Source organism: Glycine soja, chromosome 3, assembly GCF_004193775.1.
Source record: "Glycine soja cultivar W05 chromosome 3, ASM419377v2, whole genome shotgun sequence".
NCBI classification, from domain to species: Eukaryota; Viridiplantae; Streptophyta; class Magnoliopsida; order Fabales; family Fabaceae; genus Glycine; species Glycine soja.
The window spans coordinates 4,921,854-4,948,752 of NC_041004.1; the positions used below are offsets into that span (position 1 = coordinate 4,921,854).

At 37.6% G+C, this 26,899-nt stretch overlaps 2 protein-coding genes and 1 pseudogene across 2 annotated transcripts; 2 read left to right on the forward strand and 1 right to left on the reverse strand.

Annotated features, from left to right (window-relative positions):
- Positions 1 to 8,684: 8,684 nt before the first annotated feature.
- Positions 8,685 to 15,927, reverse strand: LOC114405999 (peroxidase P7-like). The gene is made up of 3 exons (XM_028368530.1): positions 15,616 to 15,927; positions 15,010 to 15,204; positions 8,685 to 9,349 (listed from the first exon to the last, which is right to left on the reverse strand). Exons 1-3 carry the CDS (start codon positions 15,829 to 15,831, stop codon positions 8,801 to 8,803), a joined length of 960 nt encoding a protein of 319 aa, XP_028224331.1. The 5' UTR covers positions 15,832 to 15,927; the 3' UTR covers positions 8,685 to 8,800.
- Positions 10,449 to 11,200, forward strand: LOC114406001. Its single transcript, XM_028368531.1, has one exon. The coding sequence runs from the start codon at positions 10,536 to 10,538 to the stop codon at positions 10,872 to 10,874; it is 339 nt and encodes a 112-aa protein (XP_028224332.1). The 5' UTR covers positions 10,449 to 10,535; the 3' UTR covers positions 10,875 to 11,200.
- A 6,220-nt stretch (positions 15,928 to 22,147) lies between the features above and the next one.
- Positions 22,148 to 26,617, forward strand: LOC114404841 (annotated as a pseudogene).
- The last annotated feature ends 282 nt before the right edge of the window (positions 26,618 to 26,899 follow it).

Below are 26,899 nucleotides of genomic sequence, written 5' to 3' on the forward strand. Positions count from 1 at the left end.
ACGCTGAGACGCGTGCTGGGGAAAAAATACCATTTTTTATTGTTTGTCCATAGAAAAATATACCAATTAACTGCACGGTATCATACCTAGTGATGTGTGGAATGAGCCCACGAAAAAGACCATTTCACCTCAGAAACGTTCTATGTTAGGTATCATTAAAGGTATCAAGAAATCCTAAAAAAGAATTATTCAGTGATTGATTTAGTCCACGGAGGGTTTTAATTAATTGATATATGTACGCCAACCACAGCGAATAATGATAAATTTATGATGTAAATGGACAATATACATGCATGGGATACATATCCTTTTCGACTAAATCAATTCCGAGTATTATATGTTGTATATTCACAGCGTAAGCAATTACGAATCCTAGTTATCAATCAGGTTAACCTTTTTTCTTCTTCTTCTTCTGAATTATTAATCAAGTCAACTAGTTGTAGTCATTTTATTGTAAGCAGGTAAAAGTTTCAAAATGATACACATGGACAATGAAGGTAACTTAAATTCTACAAGTTTCTGTCAATATAATTTAATGGTTTAATTACTCATTTAGTCTCTATAGTTTTCAAACTTATCCAATTTAGTCCATGTAATTAATAAGTGATTCTTTTAGTTACTGTAGTTTATTTTTTAATTCCCAATAGGTTCCTCCCGTTTAAATTTTTTAACACGTTAACGGACCTTGGCAAAACTCCCTCTGCACCGCTTTGCACCGCAAAATTCTCTCTGCATTTTGAATTCATCTCCCTCTCGGCCACCATTATCGTCCATTGTTGGGAATTAAAATTAATTGTGATTTGCTGTAAGCAAGCGTTGACACATGTCGTCCATTGTTGCAACTAACTGAGTTTTAATAATTAATTATCTTTGTAATTAATTTATTAACTTTGATCATGACAAATTTAGTTTCTAAATCTAATCATTCTCATAACAAAAGGACTATTATTCTGAAAAAAAATAACAAAAGCACTATTTTGTCTTATTCATAAAAATTTAAAAGATCAATAACATATGTTGCCTGTTTTAAGACGGAATTGGATTTTTCCTTCGATGATGCATGGCTGATGATTTATAATTACTCTTCTTGCGTGACATGCTTTTTAAACTTTCAAAAAGAAACTAACATGTGTTTTTTTTTTTTTTTTGAAAAGGTAATATGCCACATTTAATTCATATTGTTAAATAATCCAATTTAACAATCATTATTGCTGACTTAGCTATGTTCTTAGTTTCTCAGATTAGAGGGTCTGTTTTTATTTAGTCCTTTAAATAAAGTTTTGTATTTTTTACTCCATCAAATTAAAAAAGACGTTTATTTAGTCCCTTCTCTAACATAAAAATTTATATTTTTTATTTCCTCTAAATTTGACAAAGGAATTAAAAGAAGCTTTTTTTTTTTTTAAGTTAAGATGCTAAAAAAATATAAATTTTTATTTAGAAAAATAGGCTCCCTAATTTCAGGGCCTAAAAATAAAATCAAACGTATTTTATCATTACTAGATCAGAAGCTATTGTTTATTTTTTATTTTTAAATTCAATGAAATAATATTATTAAAATCGAAACAGATCGTACGTCCGAACCGGTTCAACCAGAAATTAGATACATGGTTGATCCGGTCAAGGTTGGATTGGATATGTCTTCATCAAACCCCCGGTGATATCATTGGAGATACCTTATTAAAAGTACCTGAGAAACTGTACCTATAGAATTTAATTAGAAAATGAAGAAAAAGTATTTTCATATTACTAGCTAGTAGTATATGTTATTATCGTCATTTTCATGGTCATTGTTCTTGTTATTGCTGCTATTATTATTATCATTATTGTCATGGTTATGTAGTTGTCTAAAACTAGACTTTCTATAAAATCAAAATGACTTTATAAAATAAAATAAAAACATGACATTGTGCTCATCATACTTATGATAATTTTTTCAAACATTAGTTAGTTTTCTTAGTTTTCATATAGGTAAATCTAATAGGATAAATTTTTTCTTGAATAAATAAAAAAAGATTCAAAAAGTGTCCAGAAATTAAAAATGATAATTAATTTGAAAGGAAAAATGCATATGTATGGGTGCTTCATTGCATAAGAAAAAATTGAGTTTGAGTTTAAACCAACTTGTTTTTGAATCCAAGGGGTTAAATGTATCAACAAGTATACAACAAAGGTTTTTATGAAGTGATTTTGTTAGGTCCTGTACTACGGGAAATATAACTGCAAAGATAAATGGGATAAAATTATGTTCTGCCTTTATTATCATTCATACTCCTTTATTTATACAAAGATTTTTGCACCAAAACTTATAACAAACTTATGGCTCGCAGTGCCAACACATTCATAACAGCATGTATTTTCTTTTATTATAGTAACTAACTAAATGGGAGGGATAGTGGAAATAGGCATAACAAAGTAGATTTTAGTGCTTGCTTAACAACCTCAAAGAGAGTCATTGAAGCGTGTGGGTTTTCTAGTATTCATTCTAGGCCTGATATGGTCCAATTCCTTGCTGCTCTTGTGCTCTTCCCGTTCCAAGATATCTGAATTGCTATCATCACCCCCCCTCAACCAAACCAACCTTGTCCCCAAGGTTGTAAGACGGGGCGTAGTGTATCCAACGACTCCCATGTACTGTCCTCTTGTGCCAAGCCATCCCATTGGACTAGAACAAGCTTAGTTGGTGGACAAGATGAGGAATCCCATTTCCAATCCAAAATATGAAGAGGCTCAATGACTGGATGGTTCTTAATGATAGTCGGAGGAAGAACGGTAGGATATGTGGGTGACGGTCTGTGATGGAGTTTCGATAGTGAGATATGAAACTTGGGGTCAATCTTAGAAGTGATACCATTGGGATGGCCTATCATGAACAAAGCCGCAAAGATATTGCTCCAAGATGCGATTCATGACCTCTGTTTGATTGTCCATCTGTGAGTGATAGGCAGTGCTCATCCGAAGCTTGGTTCCACTGAGGCGAAAAAGCTCCTCCAAAATTTTCTAATAAACAATGGATCCCGATCTGAAACCAGGGTCTGTGGGAAGCCATGATGCTTACAAACTATGTCAAGAAATAAGAAGGCAGTCTTATAAGCGGTATTGTGTGGCGATAGTGCCCCAAAATGGGCTTCTTTTGAAAATTGGTCCATGACAACCAGAATAATGGTAAAGTCGTGAGACGGTGGTAGCCCGGTGATGAAGTCCAAAGAAACATCTTCCCAAATGGCTGAAGGAATAGGCAGGGGCGGGAGGAGACCTGCCAGCTTCTTGGTGTCATATTTTTTTTGTTGACAAACAAGACACTAGGAGACAAAGCTACGAACATCTTCAAGGATGCGGGGCCAATCAAAGTTTTGCTGCAGGCGGCGGAAATTCTTAGTGACACCTATGTGTCCTCTAATTGGGGAAGAGTGAAACTCCTGCAATAGTAAGCTGGTGAAATGTATTGCGAACGACAATCATATCCTTCCATTTTGAAAGAGAAGCTCGCGATAGACCTTGAGGTCAGGATGTTTGGTAGGATTTTGATGGACCTTGTCCAACAGTGTTGTGTATTGGGTGTCTTTTAGAAGAGTATCCCAGAGTTGATCCAAGAAGACAAACATAGGCACTGATACGGAGTAAAACTATGCTTCGTCCAGTGCCGTAATTCGGGATAATGCATCGTCCACAATGTTCTAAGATCCTAACTTGTACTAGATAACATAATCATACCCCAGTAATTTGGACAAATAGATTTCCTGCTCAGGACTTTGAATAGCTTGGGACATAAGCTCTTTGAGGCTTTAGTGTTCCGTCAAAATGGTAAATGAATGGCCTAGTAGGTAGTGCCGCCATTTTCGAACTGCAGCGGTAATGATGTGATATTCTTGGACATAAGCCGATGTAAGATGCAAAAATGGGCAAAACATTTTTCTATAATAAGCAATTAGGTGAGAGTTATGTTGAAGGACCGTGTCTATAGCTCGTGATGAGGCGTCTATCTTTATAGTAAAAGAGGCAGAAAAGTCTGGTGAAACCAGAACAGGGGCCTTCGTGATCTTCTGTTTCAACTGTTCGAAGGTTGTTTAGGCTTTTTCAGACCATTGGAACTTGTCCTTACAAAGAAACGAAGTAAGTGGAGCAACGAGCGCGGCATAACCCTTAATAAAACGCTGGTAGAAGCCGGTTAATCCCAAGAATCCACGCAGGGTAGAAGGAGTGGACGGGGCTGGCTAGGTGAGCATAGCCTGGATTTTGTCGGGATCCGGAGCCACCCCGTGAATGTAGACTATGTGGCCAAGAGAATGTAACCTCTACTGAGCAAAGAGGAATTTGGATTGGCGCAAGAGAAATTGTGCCTGTGATAGTGTCTATAGAACTTGCTTCAAGTGTTGGGCATGCAACTATGAACAGGGGCTGTATATAAGGATATCATTGGAAAAAATGGCGACAAACATTCAAAGAAAAGGACGAAGGGTGTCGTTCATAGTGGCCGGGAATGTTGATGGTGCGTTGCAGAGACCAAATGGCATGACCTTGAATTCATAGTGGCCATGGTGAATTCTGAAGCCTGTCTTCTAGATATCGGAATCCGCCATTCGTATCTGGTGAAAGCCCCGTTTGAGGTCTAACTTGGAAAATCAAGATGTGTGGCTGAATTCATCCAATAATTAGTCAATTATGGGCATGGGAAAATGATCTTTGATCGTTACGGCTTTGAAGGGTCTGTAATCGACACAGTAGTGTCAGTTGTCGTCTTTCTGTTTGACAAGCAATATCGGAGAAGAAAAATGACTATGACTGGGTTGTATCAGTCCAGCATTGAGCATCGAGGCAACTTGTTTTTTGATTTTGGTTTTTTGGAAATGTGGGTATCGGTAGGGCTTGATGTTGACTAGGTTGGTGTTAGGGGTGAGGTGGATATGGTGTTAGATTGTGCAAGAGGGTGGTAGGTGGGTTGGTTCATAGAAGATTTCTGGACATTGGATGATGATGGAGGTTATCTGGGGAGGTGTTGGTGTCTGGTGGGGGTGTGACGGGGAAGAGGACGTATTGTACCGGGATAGTGATGCGGTGAGGGCAAAAAGGGCAGAAAGGCTTTGTGTTTGAGTGCATCGATTTAATTGTTGGGCTGAAATGAATGTTGTGTCCAAAGAACATTCACGATAAGTGTTGTTGGCTGACACGAAAGGAAATGACATCGCCAACGCCTTATAGTTTTTGGTGGTGGGCCCTAATTGTTTTAACCATTGAAAGCCCAAGACAATGTCTGCATCGCTAATGGGTAAATGGAAGAGGTCAGGGACAAATGTGTGACCTTGGATGTACGAGGTCACTTGCCAGGAAGTAGTGGTGCAATCCAACATGTAGTCATCACTGACCATAACGCGTAGGGTGTCTGAAAGAGACGCAGGAAAGTGAAGAAAGTGAGCAACGCGGGACTAGATAAAATTATGAGTACTACCCCCATCCATAGCATGCAGGCTGATTTGAGGAACTGGGTCAGGGTCGGGGTCTGGATCTGGAGGGTCGAAGTTGTCTGAGGGTAAGGAAGGGGCATCGGGACTTGATGCGAAGGGATCAATATCCTCGTCGGCAATTACAAGGTGCAATCGAGGTTTACAACGATGGCCAGGTATTTATTTGTCATCATAGTGATAACAAAGGTCATGGTCACGCCGAAGAGCCATTTCCTCAAAGGTGATACATTTGAAGAGGATTTTTGGGGCTAAAGTTGTGTTTGGTTTAAGAAAAGGAGAGTTGGGGTTTGCGGGTGCTTTGTAACGAGGCGATGGTGGAGAGTAATAGTTTCGATGCTGGCCAAGGAGTTTGGTTTCCTGGAGCTTGGCCAGGGTCGCGGCTTGTGTCAACGAAGAGGGTTGAAGGGCTTACACCTCGCGACGTAAGCCCAGGGTCAAACCGGAGATGAAACAACTTAAAAGAAAGGATGGGGCAAGGCCAAAAATTCTATTGGCAAGGTGTTTGAACTTTGTAAGGTAATCATTGACGGAGCCTTGCTGTTGTAGTTTGAACAAGGTGCTTGAAGGATCATCGTAATATGCCGGGGCAAAGCGTGACTCAAGAGCTTCGAGCATGCCTGTCCAAGATGTGAGGAAACCATTCCTCGACATCCATTGGTACCAGCACAACGTCGGGCCCTCCATGTAAAAAGAGGGGACTGTAAGGCGTTCATGGTCTAGGATCCCTTGGTAGTCAAAGAACTGCGAAGCTTTGAAGATCCAACCAATGGGATCATGTCCATCAAAACGTGGCACGTCCAGTTTCATATGGGGCCGCGGAGAGGATGGTGAAGCTAGTATTGAAGAGGAAGGAGGAGAAAGAGGAATGGTGGTCATAGCATATAAATGGAATTGAACTTAGCGTTCGTGGTGTCTTGGATTTGTGCAAGGTTTTGTGTAAGAGTAGACTAGCCCTAGGTCAGGCAAGTGACCGCCTCTTCCAATCGGTCAATGACGGCCTGCTTGGTATTATGTTCTGAGGGCGACATAGGGGTAGGTCGGACCAATTGTTAGGGTCCTATACTACGGGAAAGAAAACTACAAAGATAGATGGGGTAAAATTCTGTTTTGCCTTCATTATCATTCATACTCCCTTATTTATACAAAGATTGCTGCACCAAAAGTTATAACAAACTTTGGCTCGTAGTGCTAACAGATTCATAACAACATGTATTTTCTTTTATTATAATAACTAACTAAATGGGAGGGATAGTGGAAATAGGTAGTAGACATAACAGAATAGATTTTACTGCTTGCGTAATAGCCTCAAACAATGTCATTGAAGCGTGTGGGTTTTCTTGTATTCCTTCTGGGCTTGCTATGGTCCAAATCCTTGCTCCTCTTTTGCTCTTCTTGTTCCTGGATTTCTGAATTGCTATCAGATTTGGGGGAGTCAAATAAAATTTGTTGGGTCAATTGGGAATTTGGATGCCTCCCAAATTCAGAAGGGGACCTGGGAGCAAAGAACTTGTAGTGATTCAATATAAGTTTGCTTGCAAAGTGGCAGTGGCGGTTTTTGACATACTCAAATGCAATTTGCTGGTACCCTCTTCTCAGTTTCAGATATGATCGCATTAATTAATTCTGAAATGTGTAGCCCTTCTTCTATTTGACAAACGTCGAATTAATGGAAGGATATTATTGCTATTGACTTGAATAGTAGCTAGTTCTCTGATGGTGTAATCCGGGAAATTGGAGATTGGGGCAGTTTTTGGAAGAATAGATGGGTGGGGAATTTCAATCTAAAAACATTTTTTGCAACATTATATCAAATTGCAAATAATACAGACTGTTTGGTGGCTGATATGGTTGGCAATGGGTTTGGGATTAGAGGTGACGCCTTTGGAGCCTAGTCGATCCAAGGATAAAAAGAGCTAAATCTTATATTTTAGGTTTATCAACAAAAAAATATTATTAATTTTTATAAAGGAAAAAAAAGTAACATATAATTCTTTCTTTTAAAGTAATTTTTTTCCCTTTAAATTTACTTTAGACTCCTCTCTTGTTGGGTCATGGGAGGAGGATATTGTTGTTCAACTGAGACAACTTCTATCTTCAGTCAAGTTTAGTGGGATAGGCTAGATGAAACATATAATTGGTATTGATAGCAGAAAATAGTGTTTATAACAACAAGGAACGATGTTCACAAAATCGAAAATAGCTATAGTGTTTCAACAAAAGGAACGAGCGAAATCAACAACACAGAGTCAGCGTTCTTTAACTAAACCATCACAGGTTCAGAATAGCACCTGAGATTAAGGAGAGTATAAAGGTTGGGAGAAGGTGCAGAGAAGAAGGAATTAACAGAAGGATCAGAGAAGCAAACAGGAAGAGTGTTCACCTTCAACATAACCTAGAATGAGTATTTACGCAATCTTATATTCTCCCTCCTAACACGTGCGTTTTTTTTTACCCCCACATGCAGATCATCAGCCACGTGTCCTTCATTTGTAACTGACTAACGCGCCAATTTTCCTTCCTGCTTCCCGCATGTTACACTAGACTCTGGATCATGGGAACAGAATAATACTAGTTTTTTCACGGTGTTATCTGCTTATTCATTGATTCGTGCCGGGCTGAATGCTTTATAATCAGATACATCCAACACAGTTATATATATTCTCATGAGGGAAGCAGATGAAAAACTTCAAAAGTATTAATTATTTGGCAAGCGACGTGCTGTAGGTTCAGAGAAACAATGTTATTTTCAAAAATAATATTCCAGATGTTCCTATAGTGTCCTTTTTCACGCTCAGAGTTTGTTATGGTCTTGGTTCAGGTATAAGGGAGGGACCTTGCTCGAGTGGGATTTTGCTGGCGAACTGGTCTTCCAATCCGTTGGAGTGCCTATTACAATCTGGATAATTCTGGTTTTGATTGTATTTGCTCCTATACAGAGAGCTTTTGCATTTTTTTGCGTGCTTTAATTGTAATTTTCGTGCTGGTGTGGTCACACTTCATGGCCAATAACCTTTAATAAAATTCTTTTTGCTGTTAAAAAAAATACCTTGTAAGAAGATGAGAGTTGTTCCTCCTCTTATAAACTTTCAATTCATTTGTTATATCATTACTTGATGTGATATGTATAGCAAAATGAGTGTTTTATATATTATAAAAAAACTCATGGTTCAAATAAATTTTACCTTTTTAGAATCAATGCAAAAGGAATTTGAAAACAAACAATTTATGGCAAAGAATTCATACCATTACATGTATAAATAATAAATTCTTAATTGTGCACCAGTCAAGAATTATTCTGTATGTATAATGCATACTTATTGCATAATTTATGCAATGAATTAGTTCACATTCCTGCAGTTAACCCGAATTTCACCTTGATTCCCGGTGAGGGGCTGAATATTTCCCATCTTAATCATCGAGTTCGCAAAGTCCTCGTAGAAATCTTCGGTATCGTCGCTGTATTCTTTGACCAGTTCATCAGTAGAACCACCATTGAAGAGTTCTTGATCAGAGTGAAGAAGCCCTTTCTTTTGAACCAAATTAGAGTAATAGTTTATGTCAAATTTTGCCGCTGTTGAGTCCAAAGGAGAAAGGTTGGAATCACCACCGTTTGTAGGGCAAATGTATCTAAGTTGTTGTGCAAAGTTGGGATCGATGTTGGAGTCATTGTAGATATGGTCCTTAAATGTAACACAACGTGCAAATCCAATGCTGTGGCCTCCAGAAAGAACAACAAGGTCCTTCTCATCAAGACCATGGTTCTTGAAGTTGGTGATGAGTTCAGATAAGCTGAAAAATGGTGCTGGAATGCTTGCATCTGCTGCTTCACGACTTGCTGTAGTAGAGTCTCTTCTGCCAAGTCTCACCTTCCATGATGGTCCCCCTAACTGCATGGAGCATATGCACATAATTAATTCTTGTTCACAACTAGGTTCATTCATTTTTTATATAGAGATGACAGTATAGTGTTGTTCAGCTAGAATATTTAGTTCTTTCAAAAAACAAAAGCTAGAATATTTAGTAATTATTTATACGAATTTTGAGGAAGAGAAATTGTATTTAAAAAAAAATTTATATAAAGGATTTTGAATAATAAAGAGAAATAAAATAAGAAATAAGGGATATATAATAAAATAATTTATGTAATAAAAAACACAGATTATATGGTCTAAAGTGTTGTAAAAATTCGTTATACAGATAAATATAACTCTTTGAAAGTTAACTAATCAACATCATTTTGTATGTTCTCAAATTTCGTAGTAATATGGCCATCACAATTACCCTACCCTACACTTGCTCTGAACGTTACATATTTATGGGTCGGTTAAAAATCCTCCGGTTTACTTTTATACTATTCGAACTGAGTCCTTGACTCCCTGGATAATTAATAAAGTTTATATTACTTTTTAGTAACATACATTTATTTGACTTTTATGCAGTCAAAGTTCTAAAAAAAATTGCATTGCATCATCTTATGATCTCTGGTATATTTGACATCGTGATTAATAAAAAATTCGCTATGGACTAATACAATTCATAACTTTAACCATAATTTCTCATATTTATATATATATATATATATATATATATATATATATATATATATATATGTATATATATGATAAACATTTAACGCATATCATTTTGGGTTATAATTAGCTATATTCTGTTGAAATATAAACTTGATTTGGGCCTAAATTAATTATTTGGTTCCTTGGACTTAGTTATTTTGGGCTTTAGTAATTATGGGTCATGTTTCTAGAGAATTTTTGTAGTGTTTGGAGTGTCTAGATATTTCTTATGGTTGTAATATTTTCTAGAATACTCTTTGGATCTCTAGAGTTGAGAACTCTCTAGAATTAGTGTGTCTAGAGTTCTCCTTAGAGTAGTATAAATAGAGATGTAATCCTACACATTTGTATGAAGCAAAAATACAAAGTTCTCTCCTCCATAAAGAATTCTCCTTCCTATCAAATTTCTATTCAAAGTCTCCAATATTCCTAAACACTTTTCCTAAACATAAAAAGCCTTATTTCCAACAAAGTGGTATCAGAGCTTCAAGATCCTCAAAAGATGGCGAATGGAGGTTTTCCTTTCCAAATGTCGATGCTCACAAAGAACAACTATGATAATTGGAGTATCAAGATGAAGGCGCTACTAGGAGCTCAAGATGTGTGGGATATCGTAGAGAATGGCTTCGAGGAGCAAGATGAAGCCTCGCTAAGCCAAGGTGTAAAGGAGACGTTGAAGGAGTCAAGAAAGAGAGACAAGAAAGCTCTCTTTCTCATTTATCAATCGGTGGATGAAGATACATTTGAGAAGATATCCAACGCAACGACGGCCAAAGAAGCATGGGATAAGCTTCAAACTTGCAACAAAGGAGTTGAGCAGGTAAAAAAGATTCGTCTTTAAACTCTTAGAGGTGACTTTGAGCGTTTGTTTATGGAGGAGTCCGAGTCAATTTCTGATTATTTTTCTCGAGTATTGGCCGTAGTCAATCAACTTAAAAGAAATGGTGAAGATGTTGATGAGGTGAAGGTCATTGAAAAAATACTTCGAACTTTAAATCCAAGTTTTGACTTCATTGTTACCAACATTGAAGAAAACAAGGATTTAAAGACCATGACTATTGAGCAACTCATGGGTTCCTTACAAGCATACGAAGAAAAACAAAAGAGAAAAATTAAACAAAAGGAGGCTACGGAGCAACTACTACAACTCAACGTAAAGGAAGCAAACTATGCAAATTATAAGAGCCAAAGAGGACGAGGTCGCGGCCAAGATCGTCGACGTGGACGAGGACATGGAGGAGAAGGAAGAGGTGGTTACAACAACCACTCCAACAAATTCAACAATGGAGAAAGAAGTTGGAATCCACAAGTAACAAGAGGTCGTGGAAGAGGAAATTCATGGTCGAGGTATGACAAATCACAAATCAAGTGCTTCAATTGCAACAAGATTGGTCACTATGCATCCGAGTGTAGATTCTCGAAGAAGGTTGAAGAGAAAGCTAACTTTGTAGAAGAAAAAGGCGGAGAAGAAGAAACTTTGCTACTCGCGTGCCAAAACAAATTTGAAGAGAAAAAAAACAAGTGGTACCTCGACACCGGCGCAAGCAACCACATGTGCGGCGATAAAAGCATGTTCGTGGAGATCAATGAAGCGGCAACTGGCGATGTCTCATTTGGAGACGACTCAAGGATACCAGTCAAAGGCAAAGGTAAAGTTCTCATACGTTTGAAGAATGGGAGTCATCAATTCATATCCAATGTCTACTATGTGCCTAACATGAAGAATAATATTTTGAGCTTGGGACAATTATTAGAGAAAGGCTATGACATCCATTTGAAAGAACATAGTGTTTTCTTAAGAGATTGTAGACATAACTTGATTGCTAAGGTGCCTATGTCAAAGAATAGAATGTTCCTCTTGAACATTCAAAATGATGTGGCAAAGTGTCTCAAGGCTTGCTATACCGACTCTTCGTGGCTATGGCATCTACGGTTCGGGCACCTCAACTTCGACGGTCTAGAACGTTTAGCGAAGAAGGGGATGGTGAGAGGCTTGCCTAGCATCAACCACCCAGACCAACTTTGCGAAGAATGTCTAATTGGGAAGCAATTTTGTAAAAGTTTTCCAAAGGAATCAACAACAAGAGCAACAAAGCCGCTAGAGCTCATACACACCGATGTCTGTGGACCAATCAAACCCAATTCATTTGGTAAGAATAAGTACTTTCTCCTCTTTATTGATGATTATTCCAGAAAAACCTAGGTTTATTTCTTGAAGGAGAAATCAGAAGTGTTTGAAAACTTTAAGAAGTTCAAAGCTCTCGTGGAGAAAGAAAGTGGTTTTTCTATCAAGGCCATGAGATCTGATCGAGGAGGAGAGTTCACTTCAAATAAGTTCAACAAATATTGTGAAGACCATGGAATCCGTCGCCCACTGACAGTGCCAAGATCGCCACAACAAAATGGAGTAGTAGAGAGAAAGAACCGGACCATACTTAACATGGTGCGAAGCATGCTCAAAAGCAAGAAGATGCCGAAGGAGTTTTGGGCTGAAGCAGTGGCATGTGCAGTTTACCTAATAAATCGTTCTCCAACAAGAAGCGTGCATGAGAAGACACCACAAGAAGCATGGAGTGGAAGGAAGCCCGGGATCTCTCACCTCAAAGTGTTTGGAAGCATTGCCTATACCCATGTTCCAGACGAAAAGAGGACAAAGCTTGATGATAAAAGTGAGAAGTACGTGTTTGTGGGTTACGACTCAAGATCCAAGGGGTACAAGCTCTATAATCCAAATAGTAGAAAGATCGTCATAAGTCGCGACATGGAGTTCGACAAAGAAGATTGTTGGGATTGGAGTGTTCAAGAAGATAAGTATGATTTTCTTCCTTATTTTGAAGAAGATGATGAAATTGAACAACCAATCATAGAGGAACATATTACACCACCTGCCTCACCGACACCAAGGCTGGATGAAACAAGTTCAAGTGAGAGGACACCGCGACTAAGGAGCATTGAAGAGATTTATGAGGTAACCAAAAACCTAAACGACATTAACCTCTTTTGTCTTTTTGGTGATTGTGAGCCTCTAAGCTATCAAGAAGCGGCGGAAAACATAAAGTGGAAAGACGCCATGGACGAAGAAATCAAGTCAATCACGAAGAATGATATGTGGGAACTTACTACACTTCCACGAGGACACAAAGCAATCGGAGTAAGATGGGTGTACAAGGCAAAGAAGAATGCTAAAGGAGATGTGGAGAGATACAAAGCAAGATTGGTGGCTAAAGGCTATAGTCAAAGACAAGGAATTGACTATGATGAGGTATTTGCTCCTGTTGCTCGTCTTGAAACTATTAGACTAATCATTTCTTTGGCAGCCCAAAATAAATGGAAGATCTATCAAATGGATGTGAAGTCAGCCTTCTTGAATGGTTTTCTCGAAGAAGAAGTCTATATTGAGCAACCACTGGGCTATGAAGTAAAAGGGCAAGAAGAAAAAGTCTTGAAGTTGAAGAAGGCGTTGTACGGTCTCAAGCAAGCACCGAGAGCTTGGAATGTTCGAATCGACAAATACTTTCAAGACAAGAACTTCATCAAGTGTCCATATGAGCATGCGCTCTATATCAAAGCGCAAAGTGGAGATATTTTGATTGTGTTTGTATGTAGATGACTTGATCTTTACAGGGAACAATCCAAGCATGTTCGAAGAGTTCAAGAAAGATATGTCAAATGAATTTGAGATGACGGATATGGGACTCATGGCATATTATCTCGGCATCGAAGTAAAACAAGAAGACAAAGGAATTTTCATCACCCAAGAAGGCTATGCCAAAGAAGTCCTTAAGAAGTTCAAGATGGATGACGCCAATCCAGTTGGCACCCCGATGGAATGTGGCAGCAAGTTGAGCAAGCATGAAAAAGGAGAGAATGTGGATCCAACTCTTTACAAAAGTTTGATTGGAAGTTTACGTTACTTGACATGTACAAGGCCGGATATTCTCTATGCTGTAGGAGTAGTAAGTCGCTACATGGAAGCTCCAACCACAACTCACTTCAAGGCGGCAAAGAGAATCCTTCGATACATCAAAGGTACAACAAACTTTGGCTTGCACTATTACTCTTCTGACAATTATAACATTGTTGGCTATAGTGATAGCGATTGGAGTGGAGACTTGGATGATAGAAAGAGCACTACTGGTTTTGTGTTCTTTATGGGAGATACTGTTTTCACTTGGATGTCAAAGAAGCAACCAATAGTCACACTATCAACTTGTGAAGCTGAGTATGTCGCTGCCACATCATGCGTTTGTCATGCAATTTGGCTAACGAACTTGTTGAAAGAGTTAAAAATGCCACAAGAAGAACCTATGGAAATATGTGTTGACAATAAATCAGCACTCGCTTTGGCAAAGAATCCAGTCTTTCATGAAAGAAGTAAGCACATCGACACCCGTTACCACTTCATAAGAGAATGCATTGAGAAGAAGGAGGTAAAGTTGAAGTATGTGATGTCTCAAGATCAAGCTGCCGACATTTTCACAAAGCCACTTAAGTTGGAAACTTTCGTGAAGCTAAGGAGTATGCTTGGAGTCACAAATCAAGTTTAAGGGGGGATGTTGAAATATAAACTTGATTTGGGCCTAAATTAATTATTTGGTTCCTTAGACTTAGTTATTTTGGGCTTAAGTAATTATGGGTCATGTTTCTAGAGAATTCTTGTAGTGTTTGGAGTGTCTAGATATTTCTTATGGTTGTAATATTTTCTAGAATACTCTTTGGATCTCTAGAGTTGAGAACTCTCTAGAATTAGTGTGTCTAGAGTTCTCCTTAGAGTAGTATAAATAGAGATGTAATCCTACACATTTGTATGAAGCAAAAATACAAAGTTCTCTCCTCCATAAAGAATTCTCCTTCCTATCAAATTTCTATTCAAAGTCTCCAATATTCCTAAACACTTTTCCTAAACATAAAAAGCCTTATTTCCAACATATTCTAGTATTACAATTTTGAAGCAACATTATAGTATTATTACTCACCGCAACGACTGAATCACGAGCTGCAACAGCCAATATGTCTGCGCAAGAAACAACTGGTTTTCCACATGCTTCGTCCACAGCTTTCTTTATGTCATCCACCACTTCAAATCCTCTAGCAGATTGCAAATTAGCAGCTGCATTCTTTTCGCTGTCAATGGAGGATGTGGAGTCTAGAAGAATGGAACCATCACAACCCTGAATCATCGTCACAAAACCAAGTCATTAATTAGCCTCACATTTTCACATCATCTAAAAATTAATCCCCACATTTTAAATAATGGGGTCTTTAAGGTAATATATACATTCATTAATCCGTATGAATTTATTTTTTTAGACTAAAGAGTATTTTGTGTCACATACTGACACTACTTTTTTTCGAAAAATCTAAAGGCATTCAAAAATGAGTAATTCCTTTCTAACTTGATTTTTTTTCTCATATATAAAAGTCAGGATTTGAATTCCATGACCACATTTAATTTGTAAGGAATCAGCTTATCATCATCACTCAAAATAACTACTTGTTATCATATTAACATGTGTGTATACATGTACACGTGCATGGATATATATGTGTATGCATATGCCCACAAGCGTAGAATGTCTTACATTAACAAAACAATCATGGAAGTGCAAGCGTAGCAATGAAGCACCCATACGACGCTCTTTCTGCACAGAAGCCTCCACAACACTTTTGATGGTGCTCAAAGCTTTAGGGCACGAATAATCATAGTAATTAGGTGACAATTGTGACAAAGCTGAGGTTGCAATAGATGCAAACACTAAGGCATGGAGAACAACAAAGAAATACCCACGTGATGCCATTATATTACTATGCAATCAATAACTGATCAATATGCAATATAGTATATAGTACTATAGTAGATGACAATATCGTCTACTGGGAAATGATAAAGCTATATTATGTATTTCAATTATTTGGATTGCTATTGCCACATTGCTGTATTTATAGAGACTCTGAGACGCGTGCTGGGGAAAAAATACCATTTTTTATTGTTTGTCCATAGAAAAATATACCAATTAACTGCACGGTATCATAGCTAGTGATGTGTGGAATGAGCCCACGAAAAAGACCATTTCACCTCAGAAACGTTCTATGTTAGGTATCATTAAAGGTATCAAGAAATCCTAAAAAAGAATTATTCAGTGATTGATTTAGTCCACCGAGGGTTTTAATTAATTGATATATGTACGCCAACCACAGCGAATAATGATAAATTTATGATGTAAATGGACAATATACATGCATGGGATACATCCTTTTCGACTAAATCAATTCCGAGTATTATATGCTGTATATTCACAGCATAAGCAATTACGAATCCTAGTTATCAATCAAGTTAACCTTTTTTCTTCTTCTTCTGAATTATTAATCAAGTCAACTAGTTGTAGTCATTTTACTGTATGCAGGTAAAAGTTTCAAAATGATACACATGGACAATCAAGGAAAATTAAATTCTACAAGTTTCTGTCAATATAATTTAATGATTTAATTACCCATTTAGTTCCTATAGTTTTCAAACTTATCAAATTTAGTTCCTATAGTTAATAAGTGGTTTTTTAATTCCCAATAATTTAATAATTTAATTATCCATTTAGTCCCTGTAGTTTATCTTTTAATTTTCAATAGGTTCCTTCCGTTTAAATTTTTTAATACGGTTAACAGAACTTGGCAAAACTCCCTCTGTATTGCACCGTACCACACCGCACCGCAAAACTCTCTGCATTTTGAATACATCTCTCTCTCGGTCACCACTGTCATCCATTGTTGGAAATTAAAACTCATTATGATTTGTTGCAACCAAGCGTTGATCCATGTCGTCCATTGTTGTAACGAACTGAGTTTTAATAATTAATTATCTTTGTAATTAATTTATTAACTTTGATCATGACAAATTTAGTTTCTAAATCTAATCATTCTCATAACAAAAGGACTATTTTGTCTTATTCATACAAAATTTAAGAGATCAATAACATATGTTGCCTGTTTTGAGATGGAATTGGATTTTTCCTTCGATGATGCATGGCTGATGATTTATAATTACTCTTCTTGCGTGACATGCTTTTTAAACTTTCAAAAAGAAACTAACATGTGTTTTCTTTTTTGAAAAGGTAATATGCCACATTTAATTCATATTGTTAAATAATCCAATTTAACAATCATTATTGCTGACTTAGCTATGTTCTTAGTTTCTCAAATTAGAGGGTCTGTTTTTATTTAGTCCTTTAAATAAAGTTTTGCATTTTTTACTCCGTCAAATTAAAAAAGATGTTTATTTAGTCCCTTCTCTCACATAAAAATTTATATTTTTTATTTCCTCAAAATTTGACAAAGGAATTAAAAGAAGCTTTTCTTTTTAAAGTTAAGATGCTAAAAAAATATAAATTTTTATTTAGAAAAATAGGCTCCCTAATTTCATGTCCTAAAAATAAAATCAAACTTATTTTATCATTACTAGATCAGAAGCTATTGTTTATTTTTTATTTTTAAATTCAATGAAATAATATTATTAAAATCGAAACAGATCGTACATCCGAACCGGTTCAACCAGAAATTAGATACATGGTTGATCCGGTCAAGGTTGGATTCGATATGTCTTCATCAAACCCCCGGTGATATCATTGGAGATACCTTATTAAAAGTACCTGAGAAACTGTACCTATAGAATTTAATTAGAAAATGAAGAAAAAGTATCGTCATTTTCATGATCATTGTTATTGTTATTATTATTATTATCATCATTATTGTCATGGTTATGCAGTTGTCTAAAATTAGACTTTCTATAAAACCCAAATGACTTTATAAAATAAAATAAAAACATGACATTGTGCTCATCATGTTTATGATAATTTTTTCAAACATTAATTAGTTTCCTTAGTTTTCATATAGGTAAATCTCGTAGGATAAATTTTGTCTTGAATAAATAAAAAAAGTTTCAAAAAGTGTCCAGAAATTAAAAATGATAATTAATTTGAAAGGAAAAATGCGTATGTATGGGTGCTTCATTGCATAAGAAAAAATTGAGTTTGAGTCAACTTGTTTTTGAATCCAAGAAGGTGTTAAATGTATCAACAAGTATACAACAAAGGTTTTTATGAAGTGATTTTGTTAGGTCCTGTACTACGTGAAATATAACTGCAAAGATAAATGGGATAAAATTATGTTCTGTCTTTATTATTATTCATACTCCCTTATTTATACAAAGATTTCTGCACCAAAAGTTATAACAAACTTATGGCTCACAGTACCAATAGATTCATAACAGCATGTATTTTCTTTTATTATAATAACTAACTAAATGGGAGGGATAGTGGAAATAGGTAATGGGCATAACAAAGTAGATTTTAGTACTTGCTTAACAACCTCAAACACAGTCATTGAAGCGTGTGGGTTTTCTGGTATTTCTTCTGGGCCTGCTATGGTCCAATTCCTTGCTGCTCTTATGCTCTTCCCATTCCAAGATATCTGAATTGCTATCATCACCCTCCCTCAACCAAACCAACCTTGTCCCCAAGGTTGTAAGACCGGAGTAGTGTATCCAACGGCTCCCATGTAGTGTCCTCTTGTGCCAGGCCATCCCATTGGACTAGAACAAGCTTAGTTGGTGGACAAGATGAGGAATCCCATTTCCAATCCAAAATATGAAGAGGCTCAATGACTGGATGGTTCTAAGTGCTAATCAGAGGAAGAACGGCAGGATAAGTGGGTGACAGTCTGTGATGGAGTTTCGATAGTGAGATATGAAACTTGGGGTGAATCTTAGAATTGATACCATTGGGATGGCCTGTCATGAACAAAGACGCAAAGATATTGCTCCAAGATGCGATTCATGACCTCTGTTTGATCGTCCATCTGTGAGTGATAGGCAGTGCTCATTCGAAGCTTGGTTCCACTAAGGCGAAAAAGCTCCTCCAAAATTTGCTAATAAACAATGGATCCCGATCTGAAACCATGCTTTGTGGGAAGCCATGATGCTTACAAACTATGTCAAGAAATAAAAGGGCAGTCTTGTAAGCGGTATTGTGTGGCGATAGTGCCCTGAAATGGGCTCATTTTGAAAAGTTGTCCATGACAACCAGAATAATGATAAAGTCGTGAGACGGTGGTAGCCCAGTGATGAAGTTCAAAGAAACATCTTTCCAGATGGCTGAAGGAATAGGTAGGGGCGGGAGGAGACCTGCCAGCCTCTTGGTGTCATATTTTTTTTTGTTGACAAACAAGACACTAGGAGACAAAGCTACGAACATCTTCAAGGATGCGGGGCCAATCAAAGTTTTGCTGCAGGCGGTGGAAATTCTTAGTGACACCTATGTGTCCTGCAATAGTAAGCTGGTGAAATGTATTGCGAATGACAACCATATCCTTCCATTTCGAAAGAGAAGCTCGCGATAGACCTTGAGGTCAGGATGTTTGGTAGGATTTTGATGGACCTTGTCCAACAATGTTGTGTATTGGGTGTCTTTTAAAAGAGTATCCCGGAGTTGATCCAAGAAGACAAACTTAGGCACTGATAGGGAGTAAAATTGTGCTTCGTCTGGTGCCGCAATTCAGGATAATGCATCTCCCACGATATTCTAAGATCCTAACTTGTACTAGATAACATAATCATACCCTAGTATTTTGGACAAATAGATTTGCTGCTCAGGACTTTGAATAGCTTGGAACATAAGCTCTTTGAGGCTTCGGTGTTCTGTCAAAATGGTAAATGAATGGCCTAGTAGGTAGTGCCACCATTTTTGAACCGCGGCGATAATGGTGTGATATTCTCAGACATAGGCCGATGCAAGATGCAAATGCAGGCAAAGCATTTTGCTATAATAAGCAATTAGGTGAGAGTTATGTTGAAGGACTGTGTCTATAGCTCGTGATGAGGCGTCTATCTCTATAGTAAAAGAGGCAAAAAAGTCTGGTGCAACCAGAACAGGGGCCTCCGTGATCTTCCGTTTCAATTGTTCAAAGGTTGTTTGGTCTTTTTCAGACCATTGGAACTTGCCCTTACAAAGCATTGAAGTAAGTGGAGCAACGAGTGCGGCATAACCCTTAATAAAACGCTGGTAGAACCCGGTTAATCCCAAGAATCCACGTAGGGCATAAGGAGTGGACGGGGCTGGCTAGGTGAGCATAGCTTGGATTTTGTTGGGATCCAGAGCCACCCCGTACGTGAATGGAGACTATGTGGCCAAGATAATGTAACATCTATTGAACAAAGAGGAATTTGGATTGGCGCAAGAGAAATTGTGCCTGTGATAATGTCTATAGAACTTGCTTCAAGTGTTGGGCATGCGACTGCGAACAAGGGCTGTATATAAGGATATCATCGGAAAAAATGGCGACAATCATTCGAAGAAATGGACGAAGGGTATCGTTCATAATGGCCTGGAATGTTGATGGTGCATTGCAGAGACCAAATGGCATGACCTTGAATTCATAGTGGCCATGGTGAGTTCTGAAGCCTATCTTTTGGATATCGGAATCCGCCATTCGTATCTGGTGAAAGCCCCGTTTGAGGTCTAACTTGGAAAACCAAGATATGTGGCTCAATTCATCCAATAATTCGTCAATTATGGGCATGGGAAAATGATCTTTGATCGTTACAGCTTTGAAGGCTCTGTAATCGACACAGCAGTGCCAGCTGCCGTCTTTCTGCTTGACAAGCAGATCAGAGAAGAAACAGGACTATGACTGGGTTTTATCAGTCCAACATTGAGCATCAAGGCAACTTGTTGTTTGATTTCATTTTTTGGAAATGTGGGTATCGATAGGGCTTGATGTTGACTAGGTTGGTCTTAGGGGTGAGGTGGATATGGTGTTAGATTGTGCAAGAGGGTGGTAGGTGGGTTGGTTCATAAAAGATTTCTAGAAATTGGATTATGATGGAGGTTATTTGGGGAGGTGTTGGTGTCTGGTGGGGGTGTGACGAGGAAGAGGAGGTATTGGACTGGGATAGTGATGCGGTGAGGGCGAAAAGGGAAGAAAGGCTTTGTGTTTGAGTCCATCTATTTAATTGTTGGACTGAAATGGAAGTTGTGTCCAAAGAACATTCGCGATAAGTGTTTTTGGCTGACCCAAAAGGAAAAATGACATCGCCAACGCCTTATAGTTTGTGGTGGCGGGCCTTAATTGTTTTAACCATTGAACGCCCAAGATAATGTCTGCATCGCTAATGGGCAAATGGAAGAGGTCAGTGACAAACGTGTGACCTTGGATGTATGAGGGCACTTGCCGAGAAGTAGTGGTGCAATCCAACATGTAGTCATCACTAACCATAACGCGCAGGGTGTCTGAAGGAGACACAGGAAAGTGAAGAAAGCGAGCAACGCGGGACTGGATAAAATTATGAGTACTACCCCTATCCATAGCATGTAAGCTGATTTGAGGAACTGGGTCAGGGTCGGGATCTGGATCTGGAGGGTCGAAGTTGTCTGAGGGTAAGGAAGGGGCATCGGGACTTGATGCGAAGGGACCAACATCCTTGTCGGTAATTTGAAAGTGCAATTGAGGTTTACAACGATGGCCAGGTCATCATAGTGATAACAAAGGTCATGGTCACGCCGAAGAGCCATTTCCTCATAGGAGAGACATTTGAAGGGGATTTTTGGGGCTAGAGTTGTGTTTGGTTTAGGAAAATGAGAGCTGGGGTTTGCGGGTGCTTGGTAACGAGGCGATGTTGGGGAGTAATAGTTTTGATGGTGGCCAAGGAGTTTGGTTTCCTGGAGCTTTCCCAGGGTCACGGCTAGTGTCAACGAAGAGGGTTGAAGGGCTTACACCTTGCGACGCAAGCTTGAGGTCAAACCGGAGATGAAACAACCTAAAAGAAAGGATGGGGCAAGGCCAAAAATTCTATTGGCAAGGCGTTTGAACTTTGTATGATAATCATTGATGGAGCCTTGTTGCTATAGTTTGAACAAGGTACCGGAAGGATCATCGTAATATGTTGGGGCAAAGTGCGACTCAAGAGCTTCGTGCATGCCTGTCCAATATGTGAGGAAACCATTTCTCAACATCCATTGGTACCAGCACAAAGTCGGGCCCTCCATGTAAAAAGAGGCGACCGTAAGGTGTTCATGGTCTGGGATCCCTTGGTAGTCGAAGAACTGCGAAGCTTTGAAGATCCAACCAATGGGATCATGTCCATCAAAACGTGGTACGTCCAGTTTCATATGGGGCCGCGAAGAGGATGGTGAAGCTGGTATTGGAGAGGAAGGAGGAGAAAGAGGAACGGTGGTCATAGCATATAAATGGAATCGAACTTAGCATTCGTGGTGTCTTGGATTTGCGCAAGGTTTTGTGTAAGAGTAGACTAGCCCTAGGTTAGGAAAGTGACTGCCTCTTCCAATCGGTCAATGACAGCCTGCTTGGTATTATGTTCTGAGGGTGACACAGGGGCAGGTCGGACCAGTTGTTAGGGTCCTGTACTACATGTGGAAGAAAACTACAAAGATAGATGGGGTAAAATTTTGTTCTGCCTTCATTATCATTCATACTCCCTTATTTATACAAAGATTGTTGCACCAAAAGTTATAACAAACTTTGGCTCGTAGTGCTAACAGATTCATAACAACATGTATTTTCTTTTATTATAATAACTAACTAAATGGGAGGGATAGTGGAAATAGGTAGTGGGCTGGGGCGGACCCATGCTGAGGCAGAGTGTGGCTATAGCCACACCAGAATTTTTAAGTTTTTTTTTTTTGGGTTTCAAAACGATGTCATTTTGATTAATAGGTTTTTTAAAAATAAATCTTCCTTCTCTCTCTTGTTCATTGTTGTTGTGCTGCATGACCTAGGGTTCCTTCTCTCTCTCATTCGCGGTGAACTGCGCCTCTTCTTCCACTGCGTCGTGCACTGCCGGCGCCGCTGCCCCTCTCGGCCTCTCCACAACTCCGCCTTTTCCCTTCCACCGTTCCACGGCTTTGTTGAGGTAAGGTTTCCATGAAATAGCTTAGATTATTAACAGCCTTGATTATGAATTGTTGAAAACAAATCCAGGAATTAGGCCTCCAAAAATAGCTTAGATTATTAACAGCCTTGCTCCTACTGATCATCATATGCCTTCCTTTTTCTTAGAAATATTGAGTTATTAACAAAGAGTGTAACGGGGTTTATCTTTAGTGCATTTCTTATCATACTGAGCCTGGCATAAATAACCTGCCTGGGTAAACTTTATATACATTATGATGTATTGCAACATTACCTGGGCCTATTTTCTGATGTGCGATGATTATTAAAATCCAATATTACCTTAGGCTTAATACAATTTTCCTGATCTACTTTCATGTTTAAATTGACTTTTTATTTTCTTTGTTATAAAAGCTTAGAGCTCTTATTTCAATATTTTGATAGTTTTCTTGGGTGCATTGAAAATAATGCTCCAAAACTCCTTTCTATTACTATTACATTTCACATTGCACATCTTGTAATTTATAAAGAGCATGTGAACAGAGCATTTAGAACATTTAAATCTTTTGAACTTTTATTTTTGTAATGATGCAATCAGTAAAGGATAAACCTCTTAATTTAAATATCATACTTTTTTTTATGTTGATGTTAACTGATGGCATGCCTTGTTGGACTCCTTTCTTGTTTAACTCTTGAGCTAATATCATCACAACTATTGACATAATATTAATTGTAGGCATACTTAGTTATTTCTATCAATCCCAGATAGCAGACGCATAGCAGCTGACACCAAAATTGTTATAGTAGTATAATTGATAGTGCATAACAATATGACTGCTATATTCAAAATTTTTATACAATTTATATAATTCATACTAACTATATATAAAAATTCTCAAATTAAAAACAATAAAAATAAAAAATCTTAACTTGTTCATAATTAACAATAAAAAGTTATAGGTCTTAGCTCTTAAAACAAACATACTAGCAAAATTGTTACAACGGATGCCATGACTAACCAAAGAGAGAGAGAGAGAGAGAACAAAGGAGTAAAGAGTGTTGAGTTTAATCCATTCCCTTATTTATGCTTTCATGAAGGAATTGGAAAATCTAGTTGTTGAGATAGGCATTTTATCAATAAGAAAATTGTTTTTGCTCTGTCCATTTTGTTTCTTTTTTCTTCCTCTTTCAAGGACTTGGTCCTTTTCCTTTTTCACCAGATAAACTTCAAAATTCAACTTCTTGTAATGAATTATTAATGCACAGCTAAAGATAACAATGGCTTTGAGTTAGATAATTAACTAATTTTACTGGTTTCATTGTCTCTTTATAGGATGAAGAAATTTTTTCCTGTGTTTTCTAGAGACAAATCTACTTCTTCGGTAAATCTAGAAGCATCAGAAACTCAACATCCAAGTGAGAGTATTAAAGTTGTTGATTATGAATTGTTGGAAACAGATCCAGGAATTAGGCCTCCAATTTCAAGCTATCATCCTGACATCCAAAATGAGGTAAGGAAAGCTTATTTAAAAATAGGTCATCATCAACCTCCTCATAATTTTGTTTACCCTTGGTCTCTTAAAGGTAATCAAAGACGTAGATTTTGCAAAAATTGGTTTGATTTGTATGATTGGATTGATTATAGTGAATCTAAGGACCTAGCATTTTGTTTGCCATGTTTTTTGTTTAAGAATGTCTCTAAATATGGGGGAGATCACTTTGTGACCGAGGGGTTTAGTGATTGGAAGAATTCTCAAAGATTGGCTAATCATGCTACTTCTTCCAATAGTCATGTTGATTGTGTGCATATGAGTTATGCTCTCATGAACCCAAACCAAAGCATTAAGGCTGCATTTGTTAATCAAGCTAAACAAATGAATTCCGAATATCGTGTTCGTGTAAACACATCTCTTATAGCTACTAAGTTTCTTTTGAGGTGTGGCATGCCATTTAGAGGGAGTGACGAGTCCTTTAACTCTTTATTTAAGGGGTCATTTCTTGAGTTGGTGGACACTTTAAAGGAAATTAACCTAGAGATAGCTAATGTAATTGATTGTACTCCGGGCAATAACTTTATGACTGCTCCTACGATTCAAAAGGATCTTGTTGTTGCTTGTGCATGTGAAATAACTCAACAAATTGTATGTGATATTGCGGATGATGTATTTTGTGTTTTGATTGATGAATCCGGTGATGTTGCTGGTAAAGAACAAATGGTTGTTGTTATTCGCTATGTTAATAGTGAAGGTTTTGTAAAAGAAAGGTTTCTTGGGATTGTTAGTGTTAAAGAAACAAGTGCTAAGTCACTGAAGGAGGCACTTGAGAAGTTGTTGTCTATTAATGGCTTGAGTTTATCTAGCATAAGGGGGCAAGGATATGATGGAGCTAGCAATATACGAGGTAAGTTTGGTGGTTTGAGAACTTTAATTCAAAATGAAAATCCATCTGCTTATTATGTGCATTGTTTTGCCCATCAACTTCAATTGGCACTTGTTGCATGTGCTAAGACTCACAAAGATGTTAGTGGTTTTTTCGGTAAGGTCAATATGCTTGTTAATTTCATACGGTCTTCTAATAAGAGACAAGAATTGCTTCGGGACAAACAAGTATCTCAATTTGCTAAATTGATTGAAGAGGGTCAGATAGAGACTGGTAGTGGATTAAATCAAAAATCGTCTATTGCTAGAGCGGGTGACACTCGTTGGGTTCCCACTTTAGGACTCTCACTAGTTTGATGACTATATATGGTGCCATTATTGAGGTACTTGAAGAAGTCGGAAAAGATACGTCATTTGAAAATATGGTGAAACTATGCTTTTGCTAGATGTGCTTCAGTCCTTTGATTTTATTTTCATGTTATACATGATGGTTGAGATTTTAGGATTTACAAATGATTTAAATATAGCGCTACAAAAGTGTGATCAAGATCTTTTGAATGCTTTATCACTTGTCAAAGCCACCAAAGAAGAATTACAAGAAATGAGGAATAATGGATGGGAAAAACTTATATCTAAGTTTATGGAAATTTGCAATAAGCATGATATTGATATGCCTGATTTGGATGCACCGTATGTGCAAGGGAAGAAACCTAGATGACATGCTACCACTTCTAGTGTTTCTAATTTGCATCATTATAAGCATGATTGTTTATTTAGTGTTTTAGATTTGCAGTTGCATGAGCTCAATGCTAGGTTTGATGAAGAGAATACTGAACGTTTACAATGTGTTTCATGTTTGAGTCCCTCATCATCATTTGAAGATTTTGATGTGAAAAAATTGTTGAGGAAAGTTGAACTTTATCCAAATGATTTTGTAGATGTGCCGGAAGTGGTGGTGCGACATCAGCTTCAGAATTATGTTAAAAATGTTCGATGTGATCCAAAATTTGCAAAGTTAAATGGACTTTCAGACCTTTGTGCAAAGCTTGTGGAAACAAAAAAGTGCAACACATTTGATATAGTTTATAGGCTTCTGAAGTTGGCTTTAATCTTGCCGGTAGCAACTGCAAGCGTGGAACGTGTTTTTTTAACTATAAAGTTTGTGAAGAGTCAGCTATGTAACAAAATGGGTGATCAATGGTAAAATGATCGTCTTGTAACTTTTATAGAAAGAGATGTTCTTGAAACAATCAACAATGATGTTATTTTAGCTCATTTTCAAAAAATGGGTAGTAGACGATTTTCATTGTAAATACATTTCATTAAACAACATTATTTCTTATTTTCAATATATTTTAGTCTATAATTTCTTTTATATTTTAGCCACACTGATATTTATTGTCTGGATCCGCCCCTGGTAGTGGACATAACAAAATAGATTTTACTGCTTGCTTAATAGCCTCAAACAATGTCATTGAAGCGTGTGAGTTTTCTTGTATTCCTTCTGGGCTTGCTATGGTCCAAATACTTGCTCCTCTTTTGCTCTTCTTGTTCCTGGATATCTGAACTGCTATCATATTTGGGGGAGTCAAAC